The sequence below is a fragment of the Lepeophtheirus salmonis genome, chromosome 2 (assembly GCF_016086655.4).
Source record: "Lepeophtheirus salmonis chromosome 2, UVic_Lsal_1.4, whole genome shotgun sequence".
NCBI classification, from domain to species: domain Eukaryota; kingdom Metazoa; phylum Arthropoda; class Copepoda; order Siphonostomatoida; family Caligidae; genus Lepeophtheirus; species Lepeophtheirus salmonis.
Window position 1 is genome coordinate 14,045,659 of NC_052132.2, and position 18,401 is coordinate 14,064,059.

At 30.5% G+C, this 18,401-nt stretch overlaps 1 protein-coding gene across 2 annotated transcripts in view; it reads right to left on the reverse strand.

Moving 5' to 3' along the window:
* Positions 1 to 18,073, reverse strand: part of LOC121132429 (uncharacterized) — a 72,022-nt gene extending 53,949 nt beyond the window's left edge. Inside the window, exon 1 of one of the 2 annotated variants that reach the window (XR_005869333.2) lies at positions 17,342 to 17,742. Coding sequence is in view for 1 of the 2 variants with exons in the window: in XM_040727826.2 (XP_040583760.1) it covers positions 17,342 to 17,393 (52 nt within the window). In the remaining variant the exon portion in view is untranslated. Of the gene's footprint in view, positions 1 to 17,341 lie in introns of both variants that reach the window. The other variant, XM_040727826.2, reaches the window with a different exon arrangement.
* Between the last annotated feature and the right edge of the window lie 328 nt (positions 18,074 to 18,401).

Genomic DNA, 18,401 nt, shown 5'->3' on the forward strand with positions numbered 1-18,401 from the left:
TATTATTATTCATTCATTCTTGAGGACAGAACACGTCATATGAAATGATATAAATATGGAATGGTTACGTGTGAGTGTGCTCATGAAAACAGAAGAATAAAACTAAGGATTTCTTGGGGAGTTAGTTATCTTCTTTATTATTAAAGCAAAATTTGTTTTGTAGAAAACCCTTAATTACTCAGAGCAATGCTGGAGACTACCGCTACTAATAGAATAAATTATTTAGTTAAGTAAAAATATAATATGTTTGTATTATGATGAATATAGGAATATTTCTTGCAAAATAGATTCAATGCTCTTAATAAATATCATATATATATCTTATTTGACCATATAAACCATTGGCATTTTAAGGAAAAGTTCAAGTTGTGAGGATTGGTTCTAATATTGGACTGCGCCGAATAAATTAGGGACCTTACAACCCTAAGGACAGTAACTATACTTTTTTGCTTTTACCTTAGTAGCTACGAGTTAGTTTGACCTCGAAATGCCAAAATTTAATACAACATACTAATATTGAAATTCGACTCGAGACCAAATTTTTGATGCCGTTCCATCCGGTTTTCTTGTAGACAACATTTTGATCCAGAACACGGTTTGAAACTGTGGAACATAATTTCTTTTATAAAAAAGTCAACTTTTGTATTTATCAGGATCGACTTTTTTTGTAGACCGAATTAGTTAAAATGATAACGGTACCACTTGTATAGGTCCAGGAATTTTAGACCGAAACCCAATACTAATCGTTACATTTATCTATTATTGACTTTACATATAAATTGTATTTTCACAAATTAAATTTGTATGGAGGGATCGTCTAATACAGCAAGTGTCGGCTTGGCCAGGCAGAGAAAAATATACAAATTGGAGTATGATTAAAAAATTGTTTTTTTTTTTGTAGGTTTCACTCTCATTATAGCGAGGCTAGGCCTCTGATCGAACTATTATGCGTCATGCAGAATAAACAAAATAAAGACACTATTGTAACACAAGTAGTTACTGGCTCTTTTGATCCAAATCTTACAGTCATTTGCAACCGTCCCTGATCTTACCTATCAAACTACCTAGATACATTTATCAACGACATTAATTACAGATCTGGTTTTGTTTACGTATTTAGATATATGTTTGAGAGGACAAAGAGTCAAACCTTTAACAGCAAATGAGTAATCATTAAAAGAATAAAGAAAGAAAAAAACAGGTAGGCGTTTATATTTCATATATAATTAACACCATTTGCACAAATATTCTTTATTATCGCTTCTTTAATTCAAAACTGCACAAACAGTACACCTCTACATATTAAGTATGTAGGTATTGAATCTATTAATGAAAGATATCCCCGAGAGTTTGATAGTGAGAATAATAACTCATACATAAATCATCAAAGAAAACTAATCAAAGGTACACCTGTATCAAATATGAATACAAAGTTATGTATGTACACATTACACAAAGCAAATTTCTTTTAAGTTAGAAAACAACATGACTGTCTCACCTCAAGCTCTGGCATGAGTGACTCACTTCTGAATATATCATACTCTGCAGTATATTATTAAACATCAAATAAATTTACCTAAGGGATTTTATAAATGTACATACATATATTCAAATGTGCGACGTACCTTTGAATGTAAGAACAACATTACTTCCGAGCACGCATAATTCAATTTTTTGTATTCATGAATCCTCTGGATATTTATCAAATTATATGTACATGCTACACTATCAAGAGGACTTGTCAAGCTACCTATTATTCGTTTGATTCATATTTAATAGTGTTGGTACTCCGTCCGATATAGAACATTCCCCAGGTTCGATCTTAGGAGATTTATTATAAACCCCATATTTTGGCTCAGGCCGTGGTGTAAACTGTGAACTGGGGGAAATGTGTAAGATCTTACTATTATGAACGATCAAGATCTATTTTTTTTTGTGTAGAGTAGTGTTTTTTCAATATACCACTAGAATTCTAGTACTGATGCATTTAAAACGATACTAAGCTAAACTCAAGGTTAATAGAAATACATGGTTAGACCATCATGTCATTGGGAATGTTAGAATTTTCAATTTGATGTATCGCACCGAGCGACTGCTTGGAAAAACAGACTGTTTTTGACAAAACACGCAACCATTCATACACTATGACGTCAATATTAAAAAGCGTGGTTGATATCAAACATCAGTCATACTTGCGTTATGGTATATCCTTGTCTTTCTATTAGCCTTATCTAAACTGATATTTGAACAAGTACACCATAAAAAAAATCAGCCCCCCAATGACGTTGTCAACTATGAAAAATGCAAGAATTTTCATATATTAAAAAAAGTAATTTGTTATATTATATTTTGTGGTATAGAGCTCAAATGGGTGTCCTCATATAGGTTAATAAATATGCTTCAATAGCAAAAAAAAATCAAATTGAGGAAAAATGGCTATAGGGAAATTGTGCTCTGTCGAGTGTACATTCTAGTTTTAAAATATTTTTTTTGTACAAAAAGGTTTAAAATACCTACTTTCATACCGGAATCGATACAAGAATATTAGTATTATGAAAAAACGGGTATAGACCAAATTTTACTCAAGATTGATCCATAGGAAACTTGTACCGAGTAGCAAACCAGTCTAATATTTCCAGGCCGAAACTCAACACTAATATATATCTCTTTAAGTAGTACATCATAGATTAATTCAAAGGCCCTGAATTGATAACATTGTCCCACTTCCCATATAGTACCTTCACACATTCATATATAAGTAATTTCTAATAAATAGAGACGACAAACAATTCATTCCCACTATGATAAAGAAGATATCATGGTGGAAATACACAAAGTCCCTACACACAATGATTCTCAAATAAACAAAAAGAAAAAACTAATACTAAATCTCTACTATGCTTGCATCATTGTACTTCCTTTTATGAGTCTATAATCCATATACATGATAAGTACTACCATATACCCGTAAATCAAAGCTTATCTGGAACTTGCTTATTAAAACTAAATTAAGGATAATATGATGACTATGATCAATATTTAACAATTTCTTAATGTAGTTAATGGTTTGACTTTTTATAAGAGTGACTAAAGTAGAGTTTAAGATACAACCTGACACAATAAATACTAGGATCTGAGATAATGATATATTGACTACCATGAACTCGAAGATAATTAAACCCATAACTGTCACTATAAGTTATAATAATTTTTCGGTTTTTTTTTTTTAAATTGTCCAATTTTGTGCATTTCTAAGAATAAAAATAATTTATTTTTCAAAAATAGGTAACAATCGAAGAATTAAACCTCTTTTAAATCGAGATTTTTAAATTTTTGGTTAGAAATCTACATTTAAAAAAAAATTAAATGCAACTAACTGACGTTTATATATATAATAATAAAATGATTTTCCACATAAACACCTCCAAAATTAGATTTGCAATATTGAAAAACAAGGTGTTCTAACACTTTTTCGTCGATATAATACGTTAGCAACACTAACTAAGGTCATAAATTAAAAGAATCGCATTTTTATCGGTTTCATACTCCATTGATAAATTACATATATTTGCAATTACATCCCTGAAGTTTTTAGTAAAAAAAATGACAAACTGCTCAAATAGAGGATTTCAAAACTCATATATCAAATATGATACGTATAACTATTAGTGTCGGTCCTAATTTATTCGGTCCATTCCAGTCTTAGGACCGGTCCAATCAGTCCTTAGGACTGTCGATCATAGGACAGGTCCTGAAAATATTTCATAAAAATATCAATGGATTATTAAGCTAAATAAGATATATGAAATATGTAATTAGATTATTGCACATATCTTACAAAAAAAATATTATTTTTCCATTATAATACGAACTTATTACATTGTTACTTAATTTGTTCTATAACAGAATAATTAAAACAAGGAAAAAGCCCCTGATTGTAGTCACAGGGTTCGATTTTCCTTTCTTTAAGGACCGAAAAGTCGGACTGGACTAGATGTACCGACACAACACTATGTATGACTTAATAGGGTTAAGGAAAAAGTGAGCCGACTAAAAAATTTGAATATCATCCTAATCTCTCGATCAGGTATTATCCCCCAACCGAGGCTCAGCAAGGTTATCAAGATGATCAAGAAATGTATAAAAAAAGGTCAACAAGAATTCCTAAGAAAATTCTAATTTTCCAAATAGATCATAATTATTTTATTTTTTTAATCCTAGACCCAAATATGCCGGTCAAATGAGGTATTCCCAGGGTTAATAGAAATAAAAGGTTTTACCATCAATTAATCAGGCATGCTAGAATTTTCAATTTGATGTATCGTACAGACTGTTAGGTAAGAAAGGCAGATTTGACGCGTATAAGTCAACCCAACTCAGAGTAATGAAGCCAAAAATAATAAGTGTTTTATGAACAATTATTTTGCAGCGAAAAACGCCGAGTACTATTTGGGGGCATCGCTGCAACAAGTCTCTAGAGTTACAAGGAAACTTTGATGAAAAATAAAAATTCAGAAAAAATGATTTGTATCTAAGAAGTTAGATTTTTGGACTTTTCAGACCACCTTGGTATGGTTGTCTTAATATGTTTATAACCGTGTTTTATATAATATTCCCATTCATATCAAAATCAATTAACGACCCCATTCGGGTCGAGACGTACGTGTTGGTAACCATGTGCCTATGGATTACGCAGTGAATCAAAGGTTGGGGGGAATCACTGTTTTCGACTAAAATGAGTAAACAAACTACCAGTCAATTACAGAAGGCTTGACGTGTTAAACACACTTTAAATCAAACCCCATTCCATTGTACATATTATCTTTTTAAATACACTACATTTTAAATCTACGACTTCATTAGATAAGTGAAGAAATGTTTGAAGACATCCTCCACGCCCAACTCATGTTTTCCTTCTTTACCGAATGATTTGTAACTTGTGAATGGCCTGAAGAAAAGTACAAGTATTTTCAATAGTAAACAACATACACCCCTAATACTTTGAGAAAAAAAAAAGATAAAATTGTAAAGCCGAAGTATGTTCTACGTTTTGACGTACCTTTATGAAAACACTTAACAAAAAATACACACAAAATAGACATTTGTTTATAAAGTAAAGAAAGCAAGGAATGAAGAAGAAGAAGAAAAAAAAAACCTCACTCATATTTTAAATGTTTAAGTTTTTTATACATTTTTAAAGCGAAGGAATCGTAAACAACTCTTTCTTTAAATCTCTACGTAGAAGATATATTAACTATCTATATTAGACTGGATCGTAAATTTGGAGAAGCTAAATCAAATCTTGACGCTATACTAATGAATGTATAGAGGTTGCGTAGGGCCTTTAAAAAACCTATTTATTTTGTAGCCAGCTGTCGATTATCCCTCGTCTACTTTGATACGTCATGGCTATTTCATAATTTATTATTTTTGATATAAAACAAAGTAATAGGTTGGCCATCATTTAGAAATACAACTACGCTTTTAATAAAGTATTACTAAGCAATATTATAAATATTAATACAGTATCGAATGAAATACTATGTAGGATTTTAATATTATGAAATAAACGTATAAATGTAATTCTTTCTAAAAAATTGTGGATAAATGATAATTAACAATGATAGTTTCTAACGAGATAAGTAGCAGATGTTATGAGATACTTATTTGGCTAACTAGCAGATTTCGACCTGTTTCTGTTTCTTTGTGGGCCAATTTTACTTTCCTTGAAAATATATATATATATATATTGGAAATTAAAAGGTAACACTTCATCTCGTTATTAAAAGAGTAGCAGAAATAATAGTTATTAATTATATTAATCAGCCGACAAATCCTACTACGGAAAATCACCTCCGGTGATTATGACCTTGGCGAGTATACACTTTTTCATTTATAAAAAACTTGTTAGAAAGACTGTTGTTTATTCATTTGAAATAGTTATTTATTACAAATTGCTTTATTTTTCATGAATTTCTGTCAAATTAACAACTTTATATTAATTTTTACCAAAAGAAACATTTTGGACCTTATGTCTCGCTCACACTTAGAGAAAAAAAGAAATTTAAGAACCAATCTAACGTATATATATGTAACAATAAAAAACATTTTGATGTTGTTAAAAATAGCAACACTTGGATAATCATGACTAATGCAATGGAATGAGATGGAACAAAAACTCTTAAGTAACAAGAAGAAATGCAATTAAGTATACAGTATAATAATTCATGAACTATATATAGTATCCCGTCAACAAAAAAAGAAAACCATACTAATTTTTCTCAAAATTGCGTGTGGACTATACTTTTATGCTTCAATTTCTATTAACTAATCGATCTTATTAACCCTTTGGAGGGAGCGATAATTGTATTTTAAGTAGTCAGTAGAGCACTTTAGTTTTGTATTGCAAGTATTGAACAGAATAATTATGGGGCCTCCAGTCAAACACGTTTGGTTACCCCAGCTCTAGATGAATTGCTGATGAGGTAATATTGTGTGTTACACAACCCATAAATCAGGATCATGGAGGAACTCAAACTTATAACATATCATTGAAGTAAATTTCAAATACAGCGTGCTATATTTGAGAAGGATAAAAAAAATAGAGATCCTTACGGATCCAAGAGACCTCCGTTCTCTGGGCTTTTTTATCCTTCTCATTTAAATTGTAACTGCTTCAATAATTGTTTTTCAAACTATTTCTTGCTGCGATTTATTCTTCAACAATCAAAGGTTGATTCCTATATAATACTTTCTCACCTTAATCCTATTTTTACAACTATAATTTCCTCCTCAATCCTTTACATGACTTTCCCAAAGTCAAAGAGGTTGAGTTATTGGTAAAGCACATGTTGTCCCCTCAACAGACCGCTACCAGCTGAATCACAAAGACTTTAAGGACGCAATAAATGCTAAAGTACTTTTTCAAATGACCTTGAAAGGATTAAAGGTCAATAGAATGGTTCAAAGATTTAAGATCACTCTCAAATGTATCAAAAATTGAGCATTGATTGTGACTGAAAAAATCGGTTCACGAATTGAAAATAATTTAACTTCGGTCTACAGAAATATCCGTACAAAAATAAAAAAATCAGTCTTCGACAGAGTCTGAAGACTAGTCAGTTATTGATAATTACAATTTTTTATCATTAAATGCAACAATTTGAAGAAGAGGAAGAAGAACCTGTTATCTTCGTCATCATCTTCCACCTATCAAAACAACTTGTCAAAACTACATGCTTACACATTATATGCATAATTTACATACAAGATGAGAAATAACGTCAATTATATTAATTTTATAATAATGTACGTAGAAGTTAGTTTATTGCGTCATCGTTACGTCATGATTCAAAAACCATGATATTATTGTGTGCATACATTTCGAAAGAACAAGGAATATATTCTTTAATAAAAATATGAAGACAATATTCTTGAAGAATATAAAAAAATTTAATAGTGTGCATTTTCAATGATCAGGGGCCTCCACAGGGGGTGGGCTAGAGGGGCCGTAGCCCTCTCCCCAACCAAAAAATGGATTTTTACTAGAAAATTTAATATTTGTAATTTAATTTAATCAATCAATTTTTTTCTTCAAAAAATACAATTTATTCTGAAGAGCTGGTGATTTTTGAAATTTTTTTCCTCAAAATATTATACATGTAATATAATTTTTGAAATTTTTATTCCTAAAAAATTAATTTTTGTGAACAGCTGTGGATTTTGATATTTTTTTCCTAAAACTTTAATCTTTTGAGAATAGCAGAGGAATTTTGATTTTTTCTTTCTGAATAATTTAATTTTATTGTGAACATCTGTAGATTTTTGAATAAATTTAATATTTAAGAATAGCTATCGATTTTTGAATTTATTTTTTGGAGAATAAGAGTTGTTTTTTCAATTTTTTTTCGAAAAAATAGAATAGTTGATATTTTTTTAATTTTTTTTTCAATTTTTTTCATAAAAAATGACCCCCAAAAAAAAAAAAATAATAATAATAATATATATATATGTATATAATTTTGCTCACGTCCCTGATGTCATAAATTTCATCATCATGAAAGGCAACGTCATCTTAGTGGCTCATAGTCGATATTTTTAATAAATAAAATGAAAAAAATAAGTTCAGTTAATCTTAATAAAACAATAAGAATAAAACACACCAGCATTCAATCCTAATTGATGCCTATGATAAACAGTGTTTTCTGAATTAGATAAAAGTAATATGTAATAAAAATCCCTACAAAATGATTTGAACAATTATTTTTTGTTGTTGATAGATTAGGGACGACAAAAGTAAGATAACTAGATAAAAAAATATTATTCTTTCCACAGTAATAGTTAATTTATTATCTATACTATATAAATAAGATTTAAAACGCTGTAACAACATTCTGATATATAATAAAACTAAATAGTAAGAGGGATATATTTTTGATAGACAGTGAGGTGAGGTGTCCTTGGATTTATTGGTAGCATTTTAAGCACGAATACAGAGCAAAATTTCACTATTTTCCTTAATATTAATAAAAAAAGGGTTTCTTTTCTTATCAAACTTGGTGGTTATTTATGAGCCCCCCCGAATGGATGACATAAACAATGTTGACGTCACATGAAAATGCTCTATCATTCTCAGAATAAATTTCGAAATAGCAATGTTTAAAAAAGAAAAAATAATAATCCCTAGATAATATTCAAATTGAATTATGTGTGAACATAACGGTGTTTCATATAGACAGACCATAACAGACGTTTGTTCTCATACATTCATGAACTCCTCTTCTTAAAATATCACACCTCCAACACAAATACAGGAGGATAACGAGAGATTCAGGCATTTCAGAAAAATAATTTTTTTTTCTTCACTTTACTAACTTATTTTCTCACTACAAGAAGAGTAGGTAATTGGCCAAAGAATACAAATAAAGTTTAAATATGTTAAAAAAACACTTTACAAATACGGGTTTCCTTTATTTTTACTTATTATGTCCAGTTGTGGGGTTCATTAAGAAGCGAAAGGCTTTGTCAGGAACAATTTCATTAATATGATGTATGAATGCAAGGCTTTGAAGGTTATTGATTTATCGGTAACCCTAAATACTGGATTGTCTTTTGATCCAATGGAACAGTTAACCGATGAGGATAAAACTTCTTCCTCTTTGATTTTTCGTCCCTCTGTGTAATTGAAAGACATCCTAATGTTTAGTAATGAGAAGCGCGAGTCTTCTTAGCTTGCCCATTTAACGGAGTTGGTAAATTGAAGAGTCAATTTTCTTATCCTGAGCTTTCTTGTCTACCTTATTCAATTATACTAGAAACCTGATTGAATATTCGTCTGCGCTCAAAAAAGACCTTAAGATTTGTTGAAGAGTGTTAATTGTACGTCCTTCTTGGACTCAGTGTATAATTGAGGAGTACCATTAGAGTTATTTTTGCCTATGTCCTTCTTTATATCATTTCTCGCCTCCCTGTTAGGTCTATTGTAATTTTTTTCTATAGGAAATTTTCAAAGAGACAGATTCAAACTGAATTTTCCTTTTAAAGATGTCCATTTCATTAAGGACCGAATTATTAATGTCCAACAAAAATCATAAAAATATTAGACACAGGGGCGTCTTCAGGATTATATATATTATATTATTTGGGGGGAGGGGGCCCAGGTTTTAGATTATTTTTTTTTTAAAGTTACAAAAATCCATTGCTATAAACAAAAAAAAATTCAAAAAATATCAAAATTCAATTTCAAATATTAATTTTTTTAATCCATAAGAGTAGACAGAAAAGTAAATTTTTCAGAATTTTGTTTCCCAATTTCAAATAAAATAAAATTTAAAAAATCCACAAGTATTCAAATAGTGGAATATTAATTTTTTTTTTACCTATTCAGAAAAAATTAAATTTTTTTGGATTCTTTTTTATTAAAAAGCAAAAATGTCTTAATTTGAGGGGGATACAGCCCTTACGGACACCTCTGATAAGACCGAACATCAGCACTAATAGATTTAAAAATATACTGCAATTCAATTTTATCCATAATACATGAAACATAAATAAATACTTGATCGAGTACGAAGAAGAAGAAAAACGGAAAACAAGAAGGTGAAATTGATATAAAACAGATGCGTGCATATTGCATACTTATGAATAATATGTAAAGTGAGTAAAAATTAATGCAAAAAAAGCAATGAATAAAATAAGCCTGTATGTACATTAGGGTGAGGACTGTGAATAGGGTATAATTTGATTATACCACAGAATGCGTGAACTTTCCTCATCCATTATGTGAGACTTGAAATTTTTGAATAGATATGAACTGATTTTAATAGGAACGATTTTACCGCTAAATATACACTCCTGAAATAGTGCTTCTATAAATATATGAAGAGAAAAAAAACACTATATATACAATGGACAAAGCAAGTAATGAAGGATGAAGTAAATATTGACATTTTTTAAACTCTCTTCCATTTTTTAGTAATAAATACTAATTACTCGAAGAAAAAGTCCTAATAATATTAAACCAGTATATATTAATCGAAAATATATATTTATAAACAAAACTATTATATACAGGGTACAAAATCTAGTCAAGAAGCTACACACATTTTTTTAAAAGATTTTCTCCTAAACGCGTTTCATCCGATTTAAATAAAAACAAACGTTACATGAATGTTGAATTTCAGTTTTTTTTTTGTCTTTTTTGTCAGATTCCAAAGTTCTTCCTTGATCATGGACATCAGCTAGGAAATTGTGATGCAGTAGGATCTGTTGGTGTGTCGCTCAACTGAACCCCACACACAGAAGTAAACAGGGCTGAGGTCCTTGGATGTCAAACAATGGTTCCAAATAAATTAATAAAAAATCTGACAATCACGACAACGTTTATTCATAGTCACCTCCAGACTCTCGCAGTTCCTTCCTGACTCTCCAGACAAAAGACCTGTAATCCAAGCTTAAGATATTTGCAATATCAACATTATCTCTTCCAGCGAGGACACTGCCTTTTCCGGGATTATGGAACTAATACTTTGTTGATCGATTTTTTAAGTGAGGTCAAACACTTCTGTCTAGTGTTGTTTCAGTCCTTATTTAGGAACAAAGACTATAATACAGTCCAGTTTAGCTTCGGTGCAGTCCAGTTCATTCCTAAAACTTCTAAAGTTCGGTCCTTTATGTCGCCACTCGAGTTCTTTTTCAAAGGACAGACAATCTTAAGGGCCGGGCCGCTTCTAGGACTGAAATGACACACCACTACTTCAGGCTAGCCACCAAAACAACTAATAACTGCGTGCACAGCTGTCGCTCAGAGTTTGTTGTTAAATATCGTCCACACGCTGTATATTCATACTACCCAAAAATGGGATTTTAAAGTTTTGCCAATTTTTCAAAAATTGAATAGGCCTTATGTTCACGGTAAATATTTCAACGAAATATTATATACACAAATGTATGGACGAAGTCCGAGCATCAGCATTATCCTAATGCGCATATACATACGTAACCTTTAATGGGACCTTTAAAGATACATAATCACTTCTAAGTTTTCATTAAATTAACAATTCATGCAAATATTTATCAGCTTGCAAAAACAATCTCTTAACGAATTTTGAGAGGATATCTATGTAGGCCGAGGGGTTATAAAATTGATAAGAATTTAAAAAAGAGAACACATTTTTGTAGTCATCGCATTAATTGAATTGATTTTTTAAATCCAGCATTTGGTTGATGGTTCCCTCCTATCAAACCCTTTTAACTCTGCAAAATAACAATAAATCATTACGTACTTATTTTTTTAAGTAAATATTTTGCAAATTTTTATTTACTTTTTACATTTATCAAATACATACAAGAGTATTCTTCTACTTTTTCTGTAGGCAAGACATGTATGTATGTTATACTCAATAGTAAGATAAAACCTTTTGATAATGTGTCTACATACTTGAAAAATATTAATAAAACGATGTTATTGAATCAAATATGTTGGGATAGAAGAATATTTAGTTATTAGGAATGTATCGGTTTAAGACTTTTGACATCATCAATCTGTACAAACCGGGGACACAGAATGGAACAAACTTAACTCAATGACAACATCATACACAATTACTTAATGTCATCGTACATTTTGACCCGTTAACAGAAAGGCAACCTTGAATGATTTTACTCAAAATTGAGACAATTTACACCCCCAAACTAATATTGTGATGAATCCTTAGGAGGTGCAGCAAATTGCACTGAAATGAGCACAAATCCAATGCAACCATGAAATAATTAATAGATTATATTTGAAAGGGGCTACATAAATCAAATAAAGGTTCTTAACTAAAGTCAACTTTGCGTGCAAAGCCTACAATTGACCTAAATATGCCTTTGGGCTGTATGATCATATGATATACAAAAATTTATTGAACATTTTGTGTTAACTCGACTATATATTGGCATTCTTGGATTCAAGATTAAACATAATAAAGAATGATCTTGGGAATAGTTTATATTGATCAATTAATGAATAATAATGTATTTACTATTATTTACGAATCTATCCATCAACTTAAAATACAAAAGAAATCATTCCAATTAAGATAAGTTTATATATTATATTTCATCAGTTTAAACATATATATATATATCCATATTTAAGTCATTGGAAATCATTTTTGAATGAAAAATGATTAGTAGCTTAACTGTATTTCTACTCCAACTCCTTAAGAAGAATACAAATGCGAAACTCCGCAGTACACCTTCTATTGGAAACACAAGGTCCCTCTACTCTTTTTAAGAAAAGCAAATATGATACATTATAAGAGGTGTTTGTTAACCTTTTACGTTTTTCAAGGGAAGATATCGACTTTAAGTCCTATAATATTGTAAATATATGATCCAAGACCTGAAAATTAATTTCACCAGCTGTTAACATTTTCTTTTATTCGAGGAGTGAACATTCAAGTATTAAGTGTATGGGCTCATAAATGACGGAGAGTAACATTGATGATTTGTTGGGGAGCTATAAGTTTATGTCTTTGTCGAAGTTAAATGGAGGATATACATCATAGTAATTACAAATGAGACGATTAAAAAAAAAAAATCCTAATACAGATTCCGATGTGATTCTAGTAAAAATTCCCCAAGCCAATTCTTTAATATTTTGAATAATAGTCAGAAAATACAATTTTGCTATCAGGGTCGTTCACAAGATTATATTTCGAGTGGAAGGGGAGGGGGAGGGGGGATAGTTAGTTTTTTTTGGATTTTCTATCAAATATTAAATTAGAAAAAGAAAAAAAATTCAAATATCCAATTGGATATTTAAGTTATTTTTCAAAATCCACAAATTATTCACAAGAACTTAAATTTTTCCTGGATTTCCAAAATCCACAGCTGCATACAAAAAGAAATTCAAAAATAAAACTTTTAACATAAATGCTCTTGAAAAAAATTCAAAAATTGAATTTTTTGGAGAAAAATTTGAAACACATAGTTATCAAAAAAAGTTGAAAAATTCAATTAAATTTTCTAGTAAAAAGCAAAAATTCCTTAATTGTCCCCCCCCCCCAATTAAGGAATTATTTTATGACTTGGAAAAGTAATAAATAGTTAAATACCAGTAATTAATTAGAATCGTAATCGCAAATTAAACAATCAATTCTCCAATTCCGATTGATCGTCTCATTTTAATTGTAATGCCTACTTATATCATCTAGATACTGAGTGGGATGTATATTTATTTCTTCTCCCAAATATTCTTCAAATTGTCAGAGTTACCATGACATTTTTCGGGGTATTTTTAATAGTATACCGTCAGATCATATTTTCTACAACTCTACAGATGATACAACCCTAATATTTATAAATAAATATATAGTCTTATATTTAAACGAGGCGTGCCATTGATTAGTGTTTTAAATGGTGCATGTTTTCTACATTTATGAATGTATGCATGATGATCAGTTCAAGAAAATCAACTATAAATCATATCTTAAAAAATAAACAACATGTACCTTTTATTGCTTTTTCTTATATTTTAAATAACGTGCCTATATCTTTTAAATGACTCCCACGTCCTTACCTTTAAAATAAAAACAGATATTTTTAAAATGCAAGTACAACATTTGAAAACACACAAATATGATGGTTGATGCAACGCGCGTTCTCTTCGTATTGAAAAGTTATAATGATTAGTACATTATCTAAAAATAGATGGACATAACATATCAAGAAGAGTACAGCGACCTTTAAAGATAGATATAAAACTAAGCCGGCAGACACAGCATTTCAAGACAAGGTCACAAGTTAGCTTGCAAAAAGTATATATATATATGTATAATACTAATCACTTGACGTGCAAGATAAGGTAGCAGTATACAACGTACAAACATCAGGTGGAATCCATCCTTGTTAGTATTTTGTTCATGTCGTTCTAAAATGAGAATGGTAGTTGGTTAGGCTTTGTTTGACGGAGAGATGATTCATTCAAATTGGATATATATGCCTATTATTTTTGATTGCTCCTTTATGACATTGCCATTCCTTAAACAGGAAGTTTTGAGTAACCCATTCATATAAATATGTATCCCTAATTGGTTAGTGTCTTAGGAAAGAGCTTTTACGACATTACAAATAAATACATATATGAAAGAAATCCGTTTGTAAAATGCAATATCAAATAGTGCTAATGTCCGAAATGATATTTTTTATAATAAAATACCTATACCAAGTAGATTTGTCAGGAAACAACATATTTTCGTACTGGGTTCCAATACCAAAATTGTTCATGGTATTTTGATAATTTAATACTTAAAATAAAATGACAATGCCTTTAATAAGACCATTCACGAGCACTTACAGGGACGTTAAAACCTTTTGAAGGGAGCAAAATATATTAGGGCCCTGGACTTTTAGTATTGAAGCAACCCTGTGGTTCCTACGCCACTGATTTGCAAGGGTGTCTGCAGGACTTTTGTGAAGCCTATTTTTTTTGGTGCTTTGTCATAGACGAATCATTGTTTTTTATGGAAGTATCAACACTACAAGTACAGGTTCTAATATATATTTAGTATCGTTTTAAATGGGTCAGTACGCCGAATAACATTAATCCACCATATGAAATAATATTTTAGACAGATATCCATAATATTACCACAAATAGATTATTTCAATTAGGAGAAAATATAGATACGCTGATCTTTTTTACAGATACATTTCAAATTTAATTACGTATTAGTCAAAAAGGCCCTTATTTTTTTTAAATATAATATATGAGGAATATTTTTCTTTTTGTAGATAACAAAATTTTACTATATGGAGAAGAAAATTCAGACTAGGGACATATTATTTCAAGTTACCAACATATCAAAAGCTTTAGTTATTTTAATAACGACCACCAATTTGAAAATCATGTATATATAATGCACTGTTAATTGTCAGTGACGAACTGCGATTAGTGCAGTACCGTAGAATTTACGAACCACCGTCTCAGTCCTAATGTATGTACATATTAAAAATAGTGAGACAACATAGTAAAGAATAAAAAAACAAAGGAAAGAGCCCCCCCCTTTTATTGGTCCCCTTAGAAACAGCCCCCCTCCTACCCAGTTATACAATGGGGGTAGGCTTTTGAACAAATGGGATCGCATTATAAGAAATGTGCAAAAAACAAGTAAAGATGAAACATTTCATTACTCAACAAACATAGGTACGACAAATTTCATATCATATCTTATATGGCTCAACTCCAAGTAAAACTGATCTACAGTCGATCCTTATTCCATCATTTGAACAAATGTAAAATACAAACTAAGCACACAGTTCCCAACTACTTGAAAAAGAAAGATATGGACAAAATAATTCCTAAAATATAATATGTATTTCCCACAATCCATTGATTAAAAGATAATTATCACAAAAGGTGTAACATATTGCGTGTTAGGCAGAATAATAAATGAATAAAAAACCAAGGTTTTCATTCTGCATTCAATTTAACAAAAAATAAAAAGGATTTAGAAAAACAAAACCGCATTCCTTGATAGGCGCTGTTGCTTTTGTGAGCTATTATGAATGATTTTCCCCCCCTCTCCTTAACCAACTCTCCCGTAGTGAAACATAATATAACTCAATATTATATTATTTCACGGGCGATTGATGGGAAATTGTATTTTTATATATCTGGCTATAGTGTATACAGATCATAAAATATAAATAATATATACTGATAACATAAATTGAAACGACACATTTCAATTTGTAAATAAATACATCTATTCATATTATGAGTCAAAAACAATGAATGACTGTTTTTTTTGTTGAGAGAAGGATTCATGTAGCATCGATTTAAGTACAAAGCTACTTGAAGAAAAGAAAATGTCTTATTTAGTAGACTATTGTTGGGGTTCGATTCTGGAAATACTAGATCGATCTTGGACAGAGTCTCAAATCCCTATTCAAGTAATGAGGAGGCTTGTTTTTTTATGATATTCAAATAAAACAAGGCAGAGGCTTTAAAAAAAAGTACATATTGCACACTTTTTGCATAATTCATACTAGTAAAGAAAACAGATAATGAATAGCAGATTAACATATTAAATGCCATGATTATTGGCTTTAATAGGGACCTGAGCAGCAACAGGGCATATCCTAATCCTCTTTAAATACGCAATTCATAACAATTTAACTTTTCCAAACTTAAAAATAAAAAATAAGCTCATGAAACAGGATCATTTTAATCTCCTATGTAGTATTTTGATGTATCCAAGAAACATCCATTTTTTTAAACGGCATTATTAATAATATATATAAATAAACCCTCTTTTTGAGACAATTTATCCTCCTCTTCTTCTCGAGGATTCTTTTTACTCCCAACATACAAGCAAACACACGTCTTTTGAGGCCCATGGATAAGGCGCCTCTTTATGAGTGTATGTACTGGTATTTGTAGAAAATTGCACTTCTAGGATAGAGATAAAAAATAAAAACATCAAGAGGAGAAGAGAAATATTTTTTTTCTTTTTTTGCAAAAAGTGGTTGCTATGAGGATTCCACGAAGGGATTACTCACAAAAATGAAAGGCGGATTCAAATAGATGGAGGATGGTGTGGAGGGGGGGTTCGAGTAATGATATGGAAGGAACTCTTGGATATGTTACTAGGAAGAAGGCTTCGAATGGGGGAATTTATGGGGGGGGCAGAAAAGGAAGAAGGGGATCTTTGGTGTGCAGAAGAATAGAAAAGGAGAGAGAGAGAGAGAAGAGAGGAAAAGGGAAGAAAAGAGAAGGAAAAAGGGGGAAATGAACCTCCTTTCTCCGGCGTCTCTAGTTTCCCACTTTTTATATGAACTTATTTTTTCTTACCTATAAAACATACGATAACAACTAACGGCAACTTTCCAAATGGCATCATCATGCTTTTTTGAATTAAGACTTATGAGTTGACGAATTATTTTTTAATATATATAAAGATGAGAAGGTGTTTTAACTGCTCTTAGTATTAATTTTATAACGTCTTTCACATTTTTTTTCGCTCTTTTTAGAGCTAATTTCACTCCATATTCTCATTTATATGAAAAATATAATAAAAGACACTTTCATCATCTCACAATTTACGCCGCTTTTAATATTATTTTGTCAAAAATCTTGTTTTATATTAGATATGAATATATGTAATGGACCGCCAACAGAGACGACAGCACCGGCGCATTCGTAAAAACACACTGATTCGGAAGAATTTGTCTTGACTCGACTATGTTGTATATTCCTTATTTTTTTTAAGGATCGTTTAATAGAAAAAGAAAAAAAAGTGGGATGCGCGCACTTCTTTCCTTCACAACACACACACAAGTTCATATATATTCATCTATTTTACTACTTATTTAACTACATTAGGAATTTAAATAGTTATGAAAAGCTTTACTCAAGCGTGTGACGCGCGCCCGGTTCCACGTCAGAGAACTGAGCGGCATACCTTGTTTTATCATTAGTTTCATGGCTTGACTTGCGTTGCCACATACTGCCAAAGGGAAAAACCGCCCTATATTTTTGAAAATGTTTTACCGTTTGTTACTGCATAGTAGTAGTACTACTACTAGTTACTATTATAACAATAATTTTCTTACGATTCTAAAAAGTAATGAAAAATTGGGAAAATGAGAGTTTGCAAAAAAAAGAATCCTCGTGGGTTGACTCCATATTATTACTATTTAGAATGTGTCTGATAGCGATAGGAACTCCTTTGCATTGATTTCGAGAAGGCAAATATAGTATTTTGATAAGGATCATTATAATACATAATTTTGAATCATTGAAGCGGGAGGGCTCATGGTTTTATTTTGTATTGTGTTCAGTGGGGCGCTGTGAAAAGAGAGAGGTTTACTACTATTATGATACATTCATAGAGCCTTTGTATGTATATAAA